The 20,857-nt window shown below is 45.9% G+C and overlaps 1 protein-coding gene across 7 annotated transcripts in view; it reads left to right on the forward strand.

Annotated features, from left to right (window-relative positions):
- Window positions 1-20,857, forward strand: part of ZFYVE1 (zinc finger FYVE-type containing 1) — a 59,078-nt gene that overhangs the window by 29,055 nt on the left and 9,166 nt on the right. For 3 of the 7 annotated variants that reach the window (XM_003902009.3, XM_021941359.1, XM_009211893.4), the window contains exons 3-6: window positions 1,070-1,574; window positions 6,047-6,261; window positions 16,966-17,072; window positions 19,556-19,664. In XM_003902009.3, coding sequence (XP_003902058.1) covers window positions 1,070-1,574; window positions 6,047-6,261; window positions 16,966-17,072; window positions 19,556-19,664 — 936 coding nt within the window. Of the gene's footprint in view, window positions 1-1,066; window positions 1,575-6,046; window positions 6,262-11,796; window positions 12,211-14,906; window positions 15,110-16,965; window positions 17,073-19,555; window positions 19,665-20,857 lie in introns of those variants that run through there. The other 4 variants (XM_031668011.1, XM_009211895.3, XM_009211894.3 and 1 more) reach the window with 4 other exon arrangements.

The following is a 20,857-nucleotide window of genomic DNA, read 5'->3' on the forward strand; positions in this document are numbered from 1 at the left end:
TTTGGAGGGCTGAATTATTAATAAATACTTTGGAAATATACAATATATTACAAATTCCATAATTATAATTGTGAAAAGCATTTTAATGTTTTTAGACGAGATTGGGCGTGTTCAGGGTGGTATGGCCGTAGACAGTGTCTTTAGAATAAGAGAAATGTGACTGTATTTTGCATACTTTTCTCATTGTTTCAGTCTAAGGTTAGGTAAGTGAAAAATAAAAGACCACTGTGGATTTTAGGAATATCTGCTATCATAATAGTTTTTCTCCACTAAAAAGCTGATTGAAATGATTCAGGATACATTTTCCAATAGAATCTTTCAGATGTATGATTCCCTTCCAATTTGCTAGTCTTATCTATTTTCTGACCAATCCTAACAAGTCAATAGGGAAATAGTATAGTGAAAAGAAAAAAAACAACCAATACTAGGTCAGTAGATATTACTTCAATACAATGAACATCATTTCGCAACAGCAGGAATATGCAGCCTTGCTTGACCCCACCCCCCTTTCTTTTTTTTTTTTTTGAGGCAGGGTCTCATTCTGTTACCCATGCTGGAGTGCAGTAGTGCCATCACAGCTCACTGCAGCCTCAAACTTCTGGGCTCGAGGGATCCTCCCTCCTCAGCCTCTCGTAAGTGCCACTGTTACATGGTGAACCACCACACCTGGCCTTATCTGTTTTTTCTTTTGTTACTTGTGCTTGTGTTGTCCTATCTAAGAAGCTATAGCCTAATCCAAAGTCACAAAGGTTAATTACTTTGTTTTCCTCTAAGAGTTTCATGGTTTTACCTCTTTTTTTTTGGTTTTGTTTTGTTTCTTTTCTTTTTTTCTTTTTTCTTTTTATAGTTTTAGCTCTTTTCATGGCCACTAAGTTATTTCCCTGACTAAAGCTTCAGAGGTTCCTTTGAGCTGTTTGCTAAGGGTGGAGGTGGGAGCTATTATCCTGCAACTTCCTTTTCTTGACAATTCAATCAAGTTCCTTGTCCCTGCGAAGCATTTATTCTTGTAGGTGTTTCCAGTGCTTTTACAGTTTCTCTACTTCATAGTCTTTTTTTTTTTTTTTTGCAGGTAACAAATGAAGAGGACTTCATTAGAAAATTGGACTGCAAACCTGATCAGCATCTGAAAGTGGTTTCCATTTTTGGAAATACTGGCGATGGAAAGTCTCATACTCTCAACCACACTTTCTTTTATGGTCGTGAAGTCTTCAAGACCTCCCCTACCCAGGAGTCCTGCACTGTGGGAGTGTGGGCAGCCTATGACCCAGTTCACAAAGTAGCAGTGATCGATACGGAAGGGCTCCTGGGGGCCACCGTGAATCTAAGCCAGAGAACACGGCTGCTGCTTAAGGTCCTGGCCATCTCAGACCTCGTCATCTATCGAACTCATGCAGACCGGCTGCATAACGACCTCTTCAAATTCCTTGGGGATGCCTCAGAAGCTTATCTGAAGCACTTCACCAAGGAGCTCAAGGCCACCACTGCTCGCTGTGGCCTGGATGTCCCTTTATCCACCCTGGGCCCTGCAGTTATCATCTTCCATGAGACTGTGCACACCCAACTACTGGGCTCTGGTGAGTGGATGGGGTACAGTGTCACAGCTCGACCTTTATGGGTACAAGGAGGCAGCTATTTGGGCTGCAATAGCAACTTATTGGTAGTGGATTGCCCAGAAGATTTCTGTCCAAAGAAGACACGGAAAGTGTTGGAAGGAGGATGGAGTGATCAAACATGTCAAGCTGCTCATAGGTCAACTAGAATAAAGATTGAGAATTGCCAATTGGCTTTGACAATATATAAGTCCTTAGTGATCTGGGCAAGACCTGTTCCCTGAGATGGTGGGGGGTAAAAGCTTGATCAGAGTGGGATCAAGAGAAAATAGGAGGAGGCCAGGTACAGTGGCAAGTGCCTGTAATTATAGCTACCTGGGAGGCTCATGTGGGAGAATCCCTTGAGCCCAAGAGTTAGAGGTCAGCCTGGGCAACATAGTGAGGCCGTGTCTCTAAAAAAATAATAAGATTAGGAGAAGAAATTCTGTGGTGAGTTTATTGGGCTCTTTGACAGAGCTATACAGCTCTTTTCTATAAAGCAAAGAAGAACAATGAAATTGTAGCTGGAGGCTGATGTGGGATTTCAAGGGATTTTTCTTTTTTAAAATTTAAGATGTGAGGTATTGCAGATATTTATGTATGATGAGAGTGATTCATTAGAGAGGGAAGAATGTAGATGTAAGAGAGCAGTAACAGTTGGAGCGATGCATGAGTGGAAGGGTTCGCCTTAGGACCATGGACAGTTCATCCATAACACTGGGAAAGAAAGTAGAAGATATGGACATGGTCGCAGATAAGTAGATGATGTGGACATGAGAAGTGTGTGTGTGAGTTCTTATTTGTTTTCTTAGAGAAATAGGAAGCAAGATCGTCACCTGAGTGGTAGGAGGATGAGGGAAAGGTGCAATAACAGATTAGATTGGAGGGGAGCAGTAATTTTGGCCCCTGAAACAATTGCAGTCTTCACTTGTTCATTCAGTCATCAAAGTTTATTGAGTGCATATGTCATGTGCTGAACACTGAGGCACAGAGCAGAAAAAACACTTCTTGTCTTTGAAGAGCTCACAGTCTAGTTGAGGCGACCACACAGTGTTCTGTTCTGTAGTAGATGTAGGTACGGAGCTGTGGGAGTCTGGAGCAGGGACGCTATACGTTACGGAATCTAGGAAAGAAGAGGCGACATTTGAGCTCTGAGAGACTTGGCTAGATGGAGGAGGGGAAGAAGATGCTCTAGGAAGAGCAAACTCCTAGTAGCGTCAAGGAACAAGTTGTGTTCAGAGAACTGCAGGTAGGGCTGGGTGTGGTGGCTCACATCTGTAATCTCAGCATTTTGGGAGGCCAAGGCAGGAGGATCCCTTGAGCCTGAGGGGTTCAGGCTGCAGTGAGCTTTGATCGTGTTATTGCACTCCAGCCTGGGCAATAGTGAGACCCTGTCTCAAAAAAAGAAGGAAAGAAAAAAGAGACAAGGGAAGTAGTTCTGCAGTGTGCTTTCAAAATTCCATTCTAACTCCCTTTGATGCATTCTCCATGTAGCATCCAGAGTGATCTTTTCAAAAGCTTAATTTACACTTCAGGTCATGTAATACTCCTGCTTGCAACCTGTCAGTGGCTTCTGACTACATCAAAATAAAATCCAAACTCCTAAATGTAGTGCCATCACTTTAACTCCTGCCTTTGTCTCTGACCTCCTCTAGTTACCCCTCTTCATTCTCCCCCTGCCCACTGAATGCAGCCCCTCCCCTGCCAACCCCACTGCCTTGTCTGAAGCATGGCTTGTGTGGGAGGGAATGATGGAGAGACTCAGGGATCAGAGCATGGGTAGCCTTGACTCAGTTCTCAAGTATGGCAGGAGTCCATGAAGGATCTTAAGCAGAGAGTGAGATGATCAGATCTATATTTTCAAAAGATTCCCTGGCAGCCTATTGCAGCATGACTGAGGCGGGGGGACTGGTCAGCAGGATATCAAGTCAGTCAAGTGAGAAGTGGTTGGGATTCAGCCAGGGCAGTGGCAGTAGGAGGGAACTGGACAGAGCAGGCCATAAAAGAGGTTAAATCTGAAGGACTGCACCAGTTGATTCTGGTGGTACCAATGACACATGCCCTATAGAAGACAAGACATGTAAACGTTCCCCAGTGAAGGAGCAGATTAATTAGCAGGTGCCTCGAAGAAAAGGAGAGGAGGTGAGAAGTGCTGACTTTCAGCTGCCTCCTGTGATCAATAATTTTATGCCACTCTGGATCTTTACAGTGTTGGTGAGGGGAACGTTTAATTGTCAGGTCAGGATTTTGAAATAACCAGCCCCTTAAAAGGTATTGTATTTTAGGCTGAGCGTGATGACTCATGCCTGTAATCCCAGCACTTTGGGACGTTGAGGCGGGAGGATCACTTGAGCCCAGGAGTTAGAGACTAGCCTGGGCAAAATAGCGAGACCCTGACTCTACAAAAAATTTAAAAGTTAGCCAGATGCAGTGGTACATACCTGTGGTCCCAGCTCTTTGAGAGGCCGAGGCAGGCGGCTCACCTGAGGATCAGAGTTTGAGACCAGCCTGGCCAACATGGTGAAACCCTGTCTCTACTAAAAATACAAAAATTAGCCAAGCGTATGGTGGTGGGCACCTGTAATCCCAGCTACTCAGGAGGCTGAGGCAGGAGAATCGCTTGAACCCTGGAGGTGGAGGTTGCAGTGAGCCGAGATTGCACCACTGCACTCCATCCAGCCTGGGCAACAGAGTGAGACTTTGTCTCAAAAAGTAAGTAAGTAAGTAAATAAATAAATAAAAAGGAAATTAAAAAGTCCTTTCAACCTTTATCATCAGAACATTTATTGAATCCATCTGCGCTATGGCTGCCCAAGTTTCTGGACACATGGTGAGAGTGTGGACAAGCAAATACCCTTATACATGGGTCGTTTGCCCAGAGCTTCCTCACAAAAGATCAGCATTTCCAAAGTACAGAGAATTGTAAAAGTTCCTCAGTAAGGTGATTAGTTAAGTATATCCACAGGATCAAAGACTGTATTGCTGCTTTTCAGTATATTGTGACAAGGACAGGTACTTAGAGTATGTTATTAAGTGAGAAAAGAGCAAGTCGCATATGTATGTTGCTAAGTCTGCAGGAAAAATGTCTGAAAGGGCCAGTGTTGAGCTGTGGTTACTTTCAGGAAGTAGGTGAGAGCAGAGGACATAATTTCTTTCCTTTTATGCTTTGGCACATCTAGATTTTTCCCACAATGAATGGGTTTTTGGGAAAAAAGACTCCTCCCTGAAGTATAATGTGCGTATAGAACAGTGCACATCATATCAAGAGGATCATGTGATGAGTTTTCACTGCCTGAATGCCCCTGCGCACTCAACACTAGACCTTGGGACACCAGCCCTCATAGAAGCCCTCCTCATGCCCTTTACCAGGAAAGGGTAACCTGAGTTCTGACAGCATAGATTAGTTCTGCCTGCTTATGTACTTCGTATCTATCGAGTCAGAGTATCTTCCCTTTTTTTTTTTTTTTTTTGGGGGACGCAGTCTCGCTTTATCACCCAAGCTGGAGTGCAGTGGTGCTATCCCAGCTCACTGCAATCTCTGCCTCCCGGGTTCAAGCAATTCTTCTGTCTCAGCCTCCTGAGTAGCTGGGATTACAGGTGTGCCCCACCAGGCCTGACTAATTTTTGTATTTTTAGTAGAAATGGGGTTTCACCACGTTGGCCAGGCTAGTCTCAAACTCCCGACCTCAGGTGATCCACCCACTTCAGCTTCCCAAAGTGCTGGGATTACAGGTGTGAACCAGTGCACCCACCCGTATCTTACTTTTTTTTTTTTGAGACGGAGTCTCCCTTTGTCGCCAGGCTGGAGTGCAGTGACATGATCTTGGCTCACTGCAACCTCCACCTCCCAGGTTCAAGCGATTCTCCTGCCTCAGCCTCCCGAATAGCTGGGATTACAGGGGCCTGCCACCGCTCGGCTAACTTTTGTATTTTTTAGTAGAGATGGGGTTTCACCATGTTGTCCAGGATGGTCTCCATCTCTTGACCGCATAATCCACCCGCCTCGGCCTCCCAAAGTGTTGGGATTACAGGCGTGAGCCACCGCGCCCAGCCTTGTATCTTACTTTTATAATGAAAGATTTTTTTGTTGTTGTTTGAGACAGAGTTTCACTCTTGTCTCCCAGGCTGGAGTGCAGTGGTACGATTTCGGCTCACTGCAACCTCCGCCTCCTGGAGGAGAATCACTTTTCAAGTGATTCTCCTGCCTCAGCCTCCGGACTAGCTGGGATTACAGGCATGCAGCACCACGCCTGGCTCATTTTTTTGTATTAGTAGAGACAGGGCTTCACCATGTTGGCCAGGCTGAACTCCTGACCTCGGGTGATCCGCCCACCTTGACCTCCCAAAGTGCTGGGGTTACAGGCGTGGGTCACTGTGCCTGGCCTACTTTTCTTTTCTTTTTTTTTTTTTTTAAATGTCTCTCACTACCCATGTGCCTGTGTTTCTGCTTGTTATAGATCACCCCTCAGAGGTGCCAGAGAAGCTCATCCAGGACCGGTTCCGGAAGCTGGGCCGCTTCCCTGAAGCCTTTAGTTCCATTCACTACAAGGGAACCAGGACTTACAACCCTCCCACGGACTTTTCTGGGCTTCGGCGTGCTTTGGAGCAGCTACTAGAGAATAACACCACCCGCTCTCCCCGGCACCCGGGAGTCATCTTCAAAGCCCTGAAGGTCAGTTGGCTTGTGCCCCAAGGGCTTCTCATTGGGGTGCCAGTGGGTGGCGAGAACACTCAGTTTGCCAGCTTTTGTGGTGCTAGTGATTGGAAATCTGGGTGGAAAAAGGTTGTAAGAAGCGGAAGCACATGAATGGAGTCTGCACCTGTCAGATGCTTTCATCTTGCCAGGAGTGCAAATATGGGGAAGTCATGAGTGATAGTAAAAAAAAAGTGCCTGATCCTCAGCTAGGAGAAAAACCAGGCTCTTAGAGAATAGGAAGAAGCACTCATTTCTGGCTGGTGTGGCTCAGCCCTGGCGAGTTGGTGTCATGTTGAGTCTCACTTAATCTGGGCAGCCTTTATGCTTTTCTTAATGTTGACTCACTGTTTTTTTCATATCTAAATTAATTTATTCATAGAGGAAACTTTTTGTTATCATTAAAAGTGGAAAACTAGTATCACAGGTAGAATTTTTTTTTTTGTTCCGGGGTCGTTTAGGAGCAGAGGTTTAATAGGCAAAAGACAGAGAAAGAACAGCAGCTCTCTCTCTCGTGAGAGAGAGGGGCACCTGAATGGGACTTCCCCCCAGAAGTAGAAAATTACCAAAACAAAACACAAAAATAGATACACAATAACACTACTATTTATTATATACCAGAGTTCAGAGTACTCTATATGGATTAGTTCCCTGCATCCTTACACCAACTCCTTAGTACTGTTAACATCCTCATTTGCAGATGAGGAAGCGGAGGCACCAAGAGATGAAGTAATTGGTTATACACAGTTACTGAGTGACAGCAGGCCTAAACCCTCGCCAGTTTATGCTAGAGCTCCTTGTCGTAACCATGAAGGCTGTACTGCCTCTCAGCAAATAAAATTGCATGTTATTACTTCGCTAGAGACTATTACGCATGGAAGGTTCGAGACTGGGACCTGTTTTTTCTTTCTTTAAGAGGGAGATTTACGGCCAGGCGCAGTGGCTCATGCCTGTAATTCCAGCACTTTGGGAGGCCGAGGCGGGTGGGTCACTTGAGGTCAGGAGTTTGAGATCAGCCTGGCCAACATGGTGAAACCCCCTTTCTACTAAAAATACAAAAAAATTAGCCGGGCATGGTGGTGCACTCCTGTAATCCTAGCTACTAGGGAGGCTGAGGCAGGAGAATTGCTTGAACCCGGGAGGCGGAGGTTGCAGTGAGCTGAGATCACCCTACTGCACTCCAGCCTGGGAGACAGAGCGAGATGCTGTCTCAAAAAAAAAAAAAAAAGAGGGAGATCTGGCCTCTTAAAGAGAGATGGAAATTAAATGAAAGCATACTTAAGAAACAAAGTACTTGTTATATAGTAAAAATGTTCAGTGAATGTTAATTGTGAGTAATATTAAGGAAAAACTATGGAAAATGATTACATTTGAATAATTCATGAAATACATACATTTCCAATTAGAATTTGAAGTTCAAGTGCACTTAGTTGTATTGGCTAATAATGTCCTTGTAGTGGCTCAAAGGCAGTCAAAGTGGAAGATTACGCTTACGTAATGCAAACATTCTGAAAAGACGCTGAATCAGGCAAAGGGCTGTAAATCTGATCACTGTGCATTAAAAGGCACATAGGCCAGAGGCTGGATTATAGCAGCTCCTTTGCTCTTCTGGAAGCTAACCCAGATTAATGTTTAAATAAGACCATCAGGGACACTGAGCGCTGTAAACTGTAATTAGTGCTCAGATATTTTTTCCTCTCAGGAGTCTTGGATGTCCTACCTCAGGCCAATTTATTACCGGCTTTGAGAAAAATAGTTACACTGTATTCTTCCAAGATGGTAAGATTCACCAAGCTTTCTGTGATTAAAATGAACCTGGTCTGTCCGGTGAGGTGGCTCATGCCTGTCATCATTCCCAGCACTTAGAGAGGCGAAGGCAGGCAGATCACATGAGGCTAGGAGTTCGAGGCCAGCCTGGCTAACATGGTGAAACTTGTCTCTACTAAAAATACAAAAATTAGCCGGGCGTGGTGGCGGATGCTTGTAATCCTAGCTACTAGGTAGGCTGAGGCAGGAGAATCGCTTGAACCTGGGAGGCGGAGGTTGCAGTGAGCTGAGATGGCGCCACTGTACTCTAGCCCTGGCATCAGACCAAGACTCCGTCTCAAAAAAAAAAAAAAGAGAAAAAACGCTGGGCGTTGTGGCTCATGCTTGTAATCTCAGCACCTTGGGGGGCGGATGGATCACTTGAGGTCAGGAGTTCGAGACCAGCCTGACCAACATGGAGCAACCATGTCTCTACTGAAAATACAAAATTAGCTGGGCTTGGTGGCGCATGCCTGTAATCCCAGCTGCTCGGGAGGCTGAGGCAGGAGAATGGCTTGAACCTGAGAGGCGGAGGTTGCGGTGAGCCGAGATCTCACCATTACATTCCAGCCTGGGCAACAAGAGTGAAACTCCATCTCAAAACAAAAAAAGAACCTGGTCAGCTGGAATTCTGATGATTCCTGGTAACTGGCATCCCCCAAATTTTACCGAGATCTGACATTTTCTATTCTCTGAGTTGTAGGGGCTATGCTGTACTGAGCTGTGGGACTGACTGCTTTTGTCTATGGGAAGGAGTCATTTGTTTAAGCTTGCGATTCGGGTTCTCCCCAGAGAATTGTGCAGTTGTTGAAGTTTACCTAAATCTTTGAAAAAATTGGTTTTGTACTTTTTTGTTTTTAACATCCTTTAAATTAAAAATGCTTAATTCTCTGGTTATCACTCTAATAGCCACCTTTAAGGTCTGCCTTAGGCAAATTGACCAAGTAGAGTTTTATTGTTGTTAAAATAGACTCTAAAGTTTTCATAGTTCACAGCAGTGTATAATATAAATGGCTGTGTTTTCTTCTCCACTTATTTTTATTTTGTTTTACGCTGTTGTATTAATTTTTTTATTAGTAGCTTTGAGTCCTTTTGAGATAGAAGAGTTGGGGTGGGTATAAACAGATAAATGATACATGCCAGAATAATTTGTTTGGCTTCTTGAATCTACCATTTTTTTTTCTTTTTTCTTTCTTTTTTTTTGAGACAGGGTCTCGCTCTGTCACCCAGGCTGGAGTGCAGTGGTGCGATCACAGCTCACTGCACTCCAGCCTCTCACAGCCACTGCACCGGGCCCCAAGAGCTTTTAACTCCATGCTATATTCCTTCCCAATAGTTATTTCACTTCTAAAGAGGTCAGAGGATGTGACCATTTTAAAAGGTTCCTGATACATACTGTCAGTTATCTTTGAGTATTTGGTTATTTTAATTAAAAAAGAGACATCATTTAAAAATTATAAAAGCAATGCATGTTCATGATAAACAATTCAAGTACTGCAGAATGTATGAGACTTAAGTCCCCTTTCCTTCCCCTACCTCCCCCATCCTCAGTCTGTAGAGGTAACTCTTAATACTTTCTCACATAAGTGTCTAGAAATTTTCATTGCTATGTAACCACATGCATACGTATTTGTTTATAATGTATGTTTTTCTTCCTGAATAAATGGGATCATAGTAAAGTTAAATCCTTTTCCCCTGCCCAGTATCCTTTTCTAACTCTGCAGATAACCATGATTAGTAGTTTATTATATATGCTTATAGAAATTGCAAATGCTGGCTGGGTGCTGAGGCTCACACCTGTAATCCCAGCACTTTGGGAGGCTGAGACAGGCAGATCACGAGGTCAGGAGTTCAAGAGCAGCCTGGCCAACATAGTGAAACCCCGTCTCTACTAAAAATACGAAAATTAGCCGGGTGTGGTTGCGGGTGCCTGTAGTCCCAGCTACTTGGGATGCTGAGACAGGAGAATGGCTTGAACCCCTGGAGGTAGAGGTTGTGGTTTGCCAAGATTGCGCCACTGCATTCCATCCTGGGCGACCAGCAAGATTCTGTCTCAAAAAAAAAAAAAGAAGAAATTGCAAATGCTGTAAAAGTGCATGTGTGTGTATGTGTATATATTTATCCTTCATAAATGAGATCATACCATTTATACTATTCTATAATTTGGTTTATTTTCACTTCTTTTTTTTTTTTTTTGAGACAGAGAGTCTTGCTCTGTCTCCTGGGCTGGAGTACAGCGGCACGAACTTGGCTCACTGAAAATTCTGCCTCCCAGATTTAAGTGATTCTCTTGCCTCAGCCTCCCAAGTAGCCTGGATTATGGGCACATGCCACCATGCCCCGCTAATTTTTGTATTTTTAGTAGAGACGGGGTTTCATCATGTTGGCTAGGCTGGTCTGGAACTCCTGACTTCAGGTGACCCACCCACCTCCTCCTCCCAAAATGTTGGCATTACAGGTGTGAGCCACCATGCCAGGCCCAAAATGCCTGATTATTTTAAATTTTAAATGCCATTAGTATACTTAAAAAAAAAAAAGTTACTAGGCCAGGTGCAGTGGCTCATGCCTGTAATCCCAGCACTTTGGGAGGCTGAGGCGGGCAGATCACCAGAGGTCAGGAGTCCAACACCAGCCTGACCAACATGGCGAAACCCCGTCTCTATGAAAAATACAAAAATTAGCCAGGCGTGGTGGTGTGTGCCTGTAGTCCCAGCTACCCGGGAGGCTGAGTCGGGAGAATCCCTTGAACCCCAGAGGCGGAGGTTGCAATGAGCCCAGATCGCGCCACTACACTCTAGCCTGGGTGACAGAGCAAGACTGTCTCAAAAAAAAAGAAAAAAGTTGTTAGCTATATCTTATTTATGAAGTTCTACCTGATTGATGCAGTACTCTATTGGATTCCAAGGGAGTTGAAGTACTACTTTTGTGTTTATTATTGACCAGGAAATGTGGATTTGGAAATGTGATGAATGAGAAGGAACAGTGTTTGGTGCGCACACACGCATGCACGTGTGTGTGTGTATGTGTGAGAGAGAGAGACAGAGAGAGCTGTGCAGCTATTTTCTGCCCTAGTGGCTTGCTCATACATACCTGGGAGTGGTTTCCCTATTCCTCCTGCTGAAGGATCAGTTTTGATGTCATTCAGCCACACTGTTGTGCAGGCCCAGGCCCCTTTTTTTCTAGCTGGCTTATGTCCCATTTCTTGACTCCTTTGCTCAGGGTCCACGGTAGCAACAGCCCAGATGCCTACAAGCAGTGCATACCTGCACTGAGCAGATAAACCTGTTTACAGGAAACAAATGCTCAGGTTTCTGTCAAATAGAGGAATTAATATTCAATACTGGAATTGAATATTGAGTTAACTATGGTTGTCTGTACTTACAGTTCTGAATAATTGGGAGAACCATTTCATAGTTGAATTTGTATAGGTTTTATGTAATTTTGTCTTAATTTTTTTTTTAAGACAGGGTCTGGCTCTCTCCCCCAGGCTGGAGTGCAATGGCATCATCTAGACTCATTGCAACCTCTGCCTCCTGGGCTTAAGCCATCCTCCCACCTCAGCCTCTCAAGTAGCTAGGACTAATAGGCACATGCCACCATGCCTGGCTAATTTTTGTATTTTTTGTAGAGACAGGGTTTTTGCATGTTGCCCAGGCTGGACTCAAACTCCTGAGCTCAAGGTATCTGTCTGCCTTGGCCTCCCAAACTGCTGGGATTACCAGGAGTGAGCCACTGTGCCCAGCCTTTATGTAATACCTTCTATATGTAGAAACTCTTGACGTTCCAATTCTGTCACATCGGGAAGCATTTATAAAGTATTTACAAAGTTATATTTTGTTGGAGTGTGATGTCATTGATTACAGAAGTGTGTCTATTTTGAGTCAGGAAATTCACTGCTAGCCCTTGATGACTGGGGCCAGCCCTACAGATACAATAGAAAGAGCCACACTGTTGTCAAGGCAACTAAAGTTCAAGATCATCTGGTCTCCAGGCAACCTTTTTCAGACTTGCTTCAGATGCTTTCCCAAGCTTTCTCGGGGTAGGTGGGCCCTTCCCTGTCTTTTCTTCCAGCTTTGGGATCTCAGGAGGAGGAGAGCCCAAGAAACTGTGGAATGATGTGAGGTTTGGAATGTTTGAACCTGCTAATAAGTATATGGATCAGGTGGTATGTAAAGAAAAATCAGGGCTGGGCGCAGTTGCTCATGCCTGTAATCCCAACATTTTTGCAGGCTAAGGCAGGTGGATCACTTGAGGTCAGGGGTTTGAGACCAGCCTGGCCAACATGGTGAAACCCTGTCTCTACTAAAAATACAAAAAATCAGCCGGGCATGGTGGCACGTGCCTGGAGTCCCACCTACTCGGGAGGCGGAGATTGCAGTGAGCCACGATCAGGCGACAGAGTGAGACTCTGTCTCAAAAAAAAAAAAAAAAAAAAGAAGGAAAAGTTAATTAGATTCTAAAGGAAGACAGTTTCTCTCTACCCTCGTACCTAAAACATGCTGATGTTGGATTTTTTTTTTTTTTTTTTTTAAACAGTTACTGTTACTTTCCCACACTCTTGATTCTTGTAAAGCCTCCTAAAACTTGTCAAGGTCTGATTCATTAGTCAGGCTGTGACTTGTGAACGAGTGAGATGCTTGTTCTCTTACCTCGTATGCAAGAGTGTGGGTGGCCAGCATCTGAAGGCTGGCTTGCCTGGAGTTCTTCTCTTTCTTATGTCATAAGAGGTTGCCTGTTACCTTGGATAACATAAGCCAACCGTTCATTTGTCTGGGGCAGGGAACAATGGCATATGTACTGTGGCAAATCAGGCTGCAGATTGTTTCACACCTTGCCTTGAGATACTTACAAATGCCCCCATTTCTCTGAAGAACTTTCAGAGAAGTGAACCAGGTCACTTGGGTTGAAACAGTAAGAACCTTACGCTGAATTGGATCCTAATTTCCCATTTACTGGGGGTTGGCATCCTCTGTGAATTCAGCCCAGCTGTTGCACTCATGCCAAATTTGATATTATTTGTCCTTAGGAAAACCAATACTTAGGCTTGCCTTTCAGTTACCTGTTTAAAAGAAAAACTCTGAAGCTAAAAATTGCTATTCTTGGCTGGGCGCAATGGTTCACGCCTATAATCCCAGCAGTTTGGAAGGCTGAGGCAGGAGAATGGCTTGAGTCCAGGAGACCAGCCCAGGCAACATAGTGAGACCCTGTCTCATTTAAAAAAATGAAAAAAAAAATTTTTTTTTCTATTCTTTCTTTTTTTTTAAAATAATAATTGATATTTTTTGGTGTTCCCTATACCTTCTATAGTGGCTTCTATATTCCTTAGCTGTCTCCTCTTTTTTTTCTTTCTGTATCATCTCATTAGATACTTCAGTGTCTTGGCCAGGCACGGTGGCTCACGCCTGTAACCCCAGCACTTTGGGAGGCTGAGTTGGGTGGATTACTTGAGGTCAGGAGTTCGAGACCAGCCTGGCCAACATGGTGAAACCCTGTCTCTACTAAAAAACAAACAAAAAAAATTATCCAGACATGGTGGTGGGGGCCTGTAATCCCAGCTACTTGGGAGGCTGACGCAGGAGAATCACTTGAACCAGGAGGCAGAGGTTGCAGTGAGCTGAGATCAAGCCACTGCACTCCAGCCTGGGTGATGGAGTGAGACTCTGTCTCAATAACAAAACAAAAACAAACAAAAAGTATTGGGGCTTGGTGGCATGTGCCTGTGGTCCAGCTACTTAGGAGGCTGAGGGAGGAGGATTGCTTGGGCTTAGGAGGGTGATGCTGCAGGGAGCTGTGAACCTGCCACTGCACTCCAGCCTGGGTCACAGAGTGAGACTCTGTCTCAATAAAAAACCTCCCTTTTCCCATCAGGCTGAGGCAGAATCGTTTGAACCTGGGAGGCGGAGGTTGCAGTGAGCCAAGATCGTGCCACTGCACTCCAGCCTGGGCGACAGGGCGAGTTCTGTACATATCTGTTTGAGAAACAACCTGGAAAGTTATTGGTAATTTGGCCAGTTAGGGAGTAGTTAGCCTTAAATTTGAGAGGACCTTTGGGGATGGGATGAAAGAAGCCTACGGCAAAGGCAGGGCCAAGAGAGGAGGAGGGCAAAGGTTGGTTTGTGAAGGGGAGTTGGTACGGTGCACTTATTCCGGCAGTTCTAGCTGAGTACCTGTTAGTACCTTTGCTAGGATTTGCAGGAGGATGCAAAGGTAGGAAGCTGCTTTCACAGTATATATGATCTAGTCCTGGAGATAAAATACAGCAGGCCCATAGCTTTGCATCATTGCCTAATTACTTAATACCGAGTTACAGTATTGAGTACAATGGGCCTTCAGAAAAGGCAGAGAGTGATGTGGTTGAAGAGGCTTCACTGGAAGAGGTGAGACCGCAAACATCCCTGAAGAATGGGTCTCATGCAGAAGCAGGACAGAGAACGCCGTATAGGCCGAGATGTATAGGCCAGCGTGTAATTCCACTTGCCTTGCTTCTCATTTATTCTCAGCATTTCTATATATTCATTAATACCCTCTTTCAAGATCTTCATGTTTTCACTTTTTTTTTTTGTGAAGGGGAGTTGGTACCCTGTCACCTAGGCTGGAGTGCAATGGCATGATTCTGGCTCACTGCAACCTCTGCCTCCCGGGTTCAAACAATTCTCCTGCCTCAGCCTCCTGAGTAGCTGAGATTACAGGCACCTGCCACTACGCCCAGCTAATTTTTGTATTTTTAGTACAGATGGGGTTTCACCATGTTGGCCAGGCTGGTCTCGAACTCCTGACCTCGTGATCCGCCCACCTCGGCCTCCCAAAGTGCTGGAATTACAGGCATGAGCCACCGTGCCCAGCCCCATGTTTTGACTCTTTACCAAAGTGCCCCCAAGAAGTATAGGACTTATGCATTATTTGTCAGACCATTTTTTCGTTGTTCGAAGTGCAGGGTTGCCGCTTGGTCAGCCATCGCTGACAGACGGTGTTCTATGGCCTCTGCAGTAGCCCTGCAGGACCTGAATGAGAGTGTCCTCAGGTGAGTTGTGTACCTTCAGTTTGATCCACTCGTTGCCACTGTTCTGGTCCTACACCTGACCTGACTCAACATTGATATTATGTGCCTTTGTAGGGACTTGAGTTTGCAACTCCTGGTGTTGGAAACAGGAAAAGGAACCTTGCATAAGAAGTTCTAATTGCCGGGCGCAGTGGCTCACGCCTGTAATCCCAGCACTTTGGGAGGCCGAGGCAGGCGGATCACAAGGTCAGGAGATCGAGACCACAGTGAAACCCCGTCTCTACTAAAAAAAAATACAAAAAAATGGCCGGGCGCGGTGGCTCAAGCCTGTAATCCCAGCACTTTGGGAGGCCGAGACGGGTGGATCACGAGGTCAGGAGATCGAGACCATTCTGGCTAACACGGTGAAACCCCATCTCTACTAAAAAATACAAAAAACTAGCCGGGCGAGGTGGCGGGCACCTGTAGTCCCAGCTACTCGGGAGGCTGAGGCAGGAGAATGGCGTAAACCCGGGAGGTGGAGCTTGCAGTGAGCTGAGATCCGCCCACTGCACCCCAGCCTGGGCGACAGAGCAAGACTCCGTCTCAAAAAAAAAAAAAAAAAAAAAAAAGAAGTTCTAATTGTTCAGCTGGGCACAGTGGCTTATACCTGTAATCCCAGCACTTTGGGAAGCCGAGGCGGGTGGATCACCTGAGGCCTAGAGTTCAAGACCAGCCTGGCCAACATGGTGAAACCCCATTCCTACTAAAAATACAAAAAATTAGCTGGGTGTGGTGGTGGGCACCTGTAATCCCAGCTACTTGGGAGGCTGAGGCAGGAGAATCTCTTGAACCCAGGGGGCAGAGGTTGCGGTGAGCCGAGATCACACCACTGCACTCCAGCCTGGGCAACAAGAGCAAAACTGCGTCTCAAAAAAAAAAAAAAAAGAAGTTCTGATTGTTCTTAGTTTAAAACCTAACCTGCCCTTTTCCCAGATCTCGTTTAAAATTCTCCTCTGCCCTTTTACTGAAGGAAGTAACACCTTGTCCTTTTGTTTAGGCTCTTTTCCCTTATTTTCCCTTGAATAATGCCTGGCTGCCTCACACTGGGGCTGGGCTGAAAGTTAGAAGCTTGGAGCAGCATGTACTTAATGATTCCTAAAGCGTGGAAAGCGCCTGTCTGTAATTAGCCTGAGGAATACTTTCAATATCCAGTGATAAGTGAAGATAGGGTTAGGAATGGAAGCTACATTTCAACCTGAAATTTTCAGTTTGCTTTGTGGATATGTTATCTTCTTGGCATTTATTTTGGCCATTTGCTGTCCTTTGGGTAATGTCTGTTTTGGGGGTTGGTAGAGTTGATAAATGACTGGCAAACACTATAATCATTCTTCTTTTTTTTTTTTTTTCTGCTGACATTTTTCCTACTTTGAGTCTGTCTATGGCCTAGTAAACTCCAAGTGAGTGCCTGTGGTTATAACTGGGATAGAAGCCCAGGAAACTCACAGATCACATCTGGGCTCTGCCTGTGGCTTAAAGAGGAGCCGTCCTCATGAGTCTGGGTTTCTTGGTCCCAGCCTCACATAGATGAAATGGGCATCAGTCATTATTTGTGGTGGTCTTGAATAAAAGACTGAGTGGTGTGAGGTGTTTATCACCTGCGAGGCATTTAGGGGAGAACAGTGACTTTGCTTATCTTGACCTCTTGGGGAATGGGCTGGTTCTTTGCAAGGATTCCCATGGTAAGGACTGATGTGAGTTGGTAAGGTCAAGGGTAATGAGCAGAAGTTACTGGATTTCCTCTGTGCCTATGTTGCTTGTACGGTGCCTGCAGTAGGGGGCCAAAGTGCAGAGCTCTCTGCTGAGTGCCATCATATGTCACCTTCCCTCCTTGGCAGGCACTGAGCGACCGCTTCAGCGGTGAGATCCCCGATGACCAGATGGCGCACAGCTCCTTTTTTCCAGATGAGTACTTCACCTGCTCCTCCTTGTGCCTCAGCTGTGGGTAAGTAAGGCTGCTCCCGACCCCCCACCCCATACCTTGAGAATAGAGCCTTTGAGTGGTGCTTCCTAGACTTCGGTGTGTATGCACATCCCCTGGGGTCTTGCTAAATTACAGGTTGTGATTTAAATTATCCAAAATGGTACACTCCCATGTTCCCACGAGATCCTGGTGGTCTAGGAACCACACTTCTGAGGTAGCAGGAGCTTGAAGGACACGTGGCTGTGAAGAATCTCCTGGAAACTCCAACTGGCATAGACGTGAAATTGGCCAGCTTCTGGTCTGGGAGGCCGTTAGGGCAGAAAACTCTGGGTTACCTGCTTTTCTGTGTTTCTTCTACCAGAGCTTCCAGTCACTTACTCCTAGTATTCCAATTATTCAAGTGATATTTGAGTACCCCCCTGTGCAAAGTACTATGGGTAGGATTCCTTTCACTATGAGAGCGAGTGTTTAGAGCACATTAGAATTTTCTGGGGCGCTTTCAAAATTACCGAGGCCAGGGCACCACCTTCCGGGATTCTAACTGAGCGGGCTGTGTGTAGGACCTCTGCACTGGTAGGTTAAGATGCTCCTCAGAGGATTCTGAACTGCAGCCTGAGCTGAGGACATTGAGTTGGGACAGTACTTCTGAAACTTCATTGCATATGCATCACCTGGAGATTCTGTTAAGACACAGATTCTGAATCAGGTCTGGGTGAAGCCTGAGATTCGGCGTTCCTGTCAAGCTCCCAGGCGATGGCTGTGCTGCTGGCCTGTGGACCGCACTTTGTTACAGTTAGAACAGTGATCCACACATTTTAGCATGCATCAGAAAAACCTGAAGGGCAGGATCCCTGGGCACCCCTCCACAGTTTCTCATTCAGTAGGTCTGAGGTAGGGCCTGGGAGTTTGCATTTTAATAAATGTAGTAAATTCTCAGGTGATGCTGATGTTGTTCCTGGGGACCAGCCTTTGAGGATCGCTGGGTTACTTTGGACTGTTGATAGCTGTTAAATCAGTGTAGTGACTTCACTGATGGGCCCCAGGGGATTTAAATGCATTATGTCGAGGTCAGATGGCAGTCTCCACGTCCTGTAGACAGTCCCTCCCACTCTCTTCACTACCAAATTGTCTTCACTCCTACCAGAACCAGTGCCCCTGTCCTGCACACTTGCCGTTTTACAGGGGTAGACCTGACCTACATCTGTTATGAATGGTCATTTCACTTTGAGTCCTGTAGGCCACCTGCTGCATGCAGAGCCACCTCTGGCCTTGGTGAAAAAAAGACCTGGCTCCTGGATTATACAGCCTGGGCAAGGGAGGACTAAGGATTGTCTTGGAGAGTTCAGCATGGAAAGGGGCGAGGGATGTTAGTTGCCAGTGTGACTTGCCTTCCTTTTTGCATGCCCCATGAGCCTAGAGGCTTAAGCACTGTTGGATCATTGCTTTCCCAGTGTGAGCCTCCTCAGGATTTCTGGAACTTTCCCATTGGAATCATAGTGAAATTCTAAAGTCCTGATCTCTGTTTTTGCATCGTCAGGATGGCAGAGCTCACTGTTCATTTGGAAGGCTTGTTCAGCCTAAGCCTCCCCTTAAAGCATTGCCAAATTTTGGGGTTGGTTTTCGTTTTGCATCTTGGCAGCCTGTTCTGGGTAAACGTTCCGTTTCATCTTGTTTGGATTGTTTGAGTCTTCTGAGAGCCATTCAGGTTTCCTCTCTGGTCAGGTTGGTATCTTCTGGCTCCTCCATTTCTGCTGAGGAGACAGGTAGTTTTTCCAAGAAGAGATTTCTGGGGTTTTTTGTCTGTTTGTTTTTGATATGGAGTCTCGCTCTGTTGCCCAGGCTGGAGTATAGCAACGTGATCTCTGCTCACCGCAACCTCCGCCTCCTGGGTTCAAGTGATTCTCCTGCCTCAGCCTCCTGAGTAGCTGGGATTACAGGCATGCGCCACTATGCCTGGCTAATTTTTTTGGTTTTTTTTAGTAGAGATGGGGTTTCTCCATGTTGGTCAGGCTGGTCTTGAACTCAGTGCAACCCCCACCTCCTGGGTTCTAACGATTCTCCTGCCTCAGCCTCCCGAGTACCTGGGACTACGGGTGCCCGCCACCATGCCCAGCTAATTTTTGTATTTTTATTAGAGACGGCATTTCACCATGTTGGCCAGGCTAGTCTTGAACTTCTGACCTCAAGTGATCTGCCCCCCAACTCGGCCTCCCAAAATACTGGGATTGCAGACATGAGCCATCATGCCAGGCTGAGATTTCTTTTTCCCCTGTGTCCTCATACAAGGATAGTAGTCGCTGTACCTGTGTAGTGCTGTTGATTGTAAGTGTAACGCAGAGGCATGTGGGTTTCCGGCTACCCTTTCTGTGTTCAGCATCTGAGGCCCAGTTAGTAATCAAGGTCTGGTCTTAGCCTTGTGCCTGGCTCAGGGTCAGACTGTTCTGTATAAGTGGCACTGGCTCCTATTTTAGCCATCTCATTGTCAGTCTTTGGACTTCATTCAGGGTTGGATGTAAGAACAGCATGAATCATGGGAAGGAAGGAGTGCCTCATGAAGCCAAGAGCCGCTGCAGATACTCCCACCAGTATGACAACCGAGTGTATACCTGCAAGGTGAGTCCTCCGAGCTCCTCCTTGTGTCAGCAGCGGGCTTGCTGACCACCCTCTCTTTGGCAAGACTATCTTGGGGCCATTTTTTGCTGCATGCCGAAGTATTTGATATTCAAATGGAATATTTCTGGAACTTCTCTCCAGCTCTAACAAAAAGCACTCACATGTCTTCATTGGTGAGAGTCCCTTTGTTTACTGTTTTAAGCTTATTTTCTCCTCATTCTGTTGAGCTTGTATGTAAGGGTCATTTACATCGAACATTCATTCTTTTTTTTTTTTTTTTTCTGATACAGAGTCTTACTCTGTCAGCCAGGCTGGAGTGCAGTGGCACAATCTTGGCTCACTGCAACCTCCATTTCCCAGGCTGAAGCAGTTCTCCTGCCTGAGCCTCCTGAGTAGCTGGGATTACAGACATGTGCCAACACGCCCAGCTAATTTTTCTATTTTTAGTAGAGATGAGGTTTCACCATGTTGGCCAGGCTGGTCTCGAACTCCTGACCTCAGATAATCTGCCCGCCTAGGCCTCCCAAAGTGCTGGGATTACAGGTGTGAGCCACCGCGCCTGACCTTCTGAGACAGAGTCTCACTCTGTCGCCAGGCTGGAGTGCAGTGGCGCGATCTTGGCTCACTGCAACCTCCACCTCCCGGGTTCAAGTGATTCTCCTGCCTCAGCCTCCCGAGTAGCTGGGACTACAGGCACTCCCCACTATGCCCGGCTAATTTGTGTATTTTTTTTAAAATAGAGATGGGGTTTCACCATCTTGGCCAGGATGGTCTTGATCTCTTGACCTCTTGATCCACCCACCTCAGCCTTCCAAAGTGCTGGGATTACAGACGTGAGCCACCGCGCCCTGCCGAACATTCATTCTTAAGAGCAGAAGAGCTCTTCAGGACACTAGGACACTAGTGTTGTATTGTCCTCCTGTCTCTGACAGGTATATAATTTAAACCCGGTTTCTGGGCTCGGGATGGACACACACTCAGTTCATTGCCACTCTGGACAATGACTTCTTGAGAGGAATGAACCTTCTTCTGAGGCGCTAACTCCAGAGTCTGAACGTCTCTCAGCTGGTTTGGTTTGTGGAGAGTTGGGATGGATGTGGGGGGTGTGGTGTACATAGGAAAAGCTAGCAGAAGGCTGGGCATGGCGGATCACACCTGTAATCCCAGAACCTTGGCTGAGGTGGGCGGATCGC

The sequence above is a fragment of the Papio anubis genome, chromosome 7, assembly GCF_008728515.1.
Source record: "Papio anubis isolate 15944 chromosome 7, Panubis1.0, whole genome shotgun sequence".
In the NCBI taxonomy this organism is placed as follows: domain Eukaryota; kingdom Metazoa; phylum Chordata; class Mammalia; order Primates; family Cercopithecidae; genus Papio; species Papio anubis.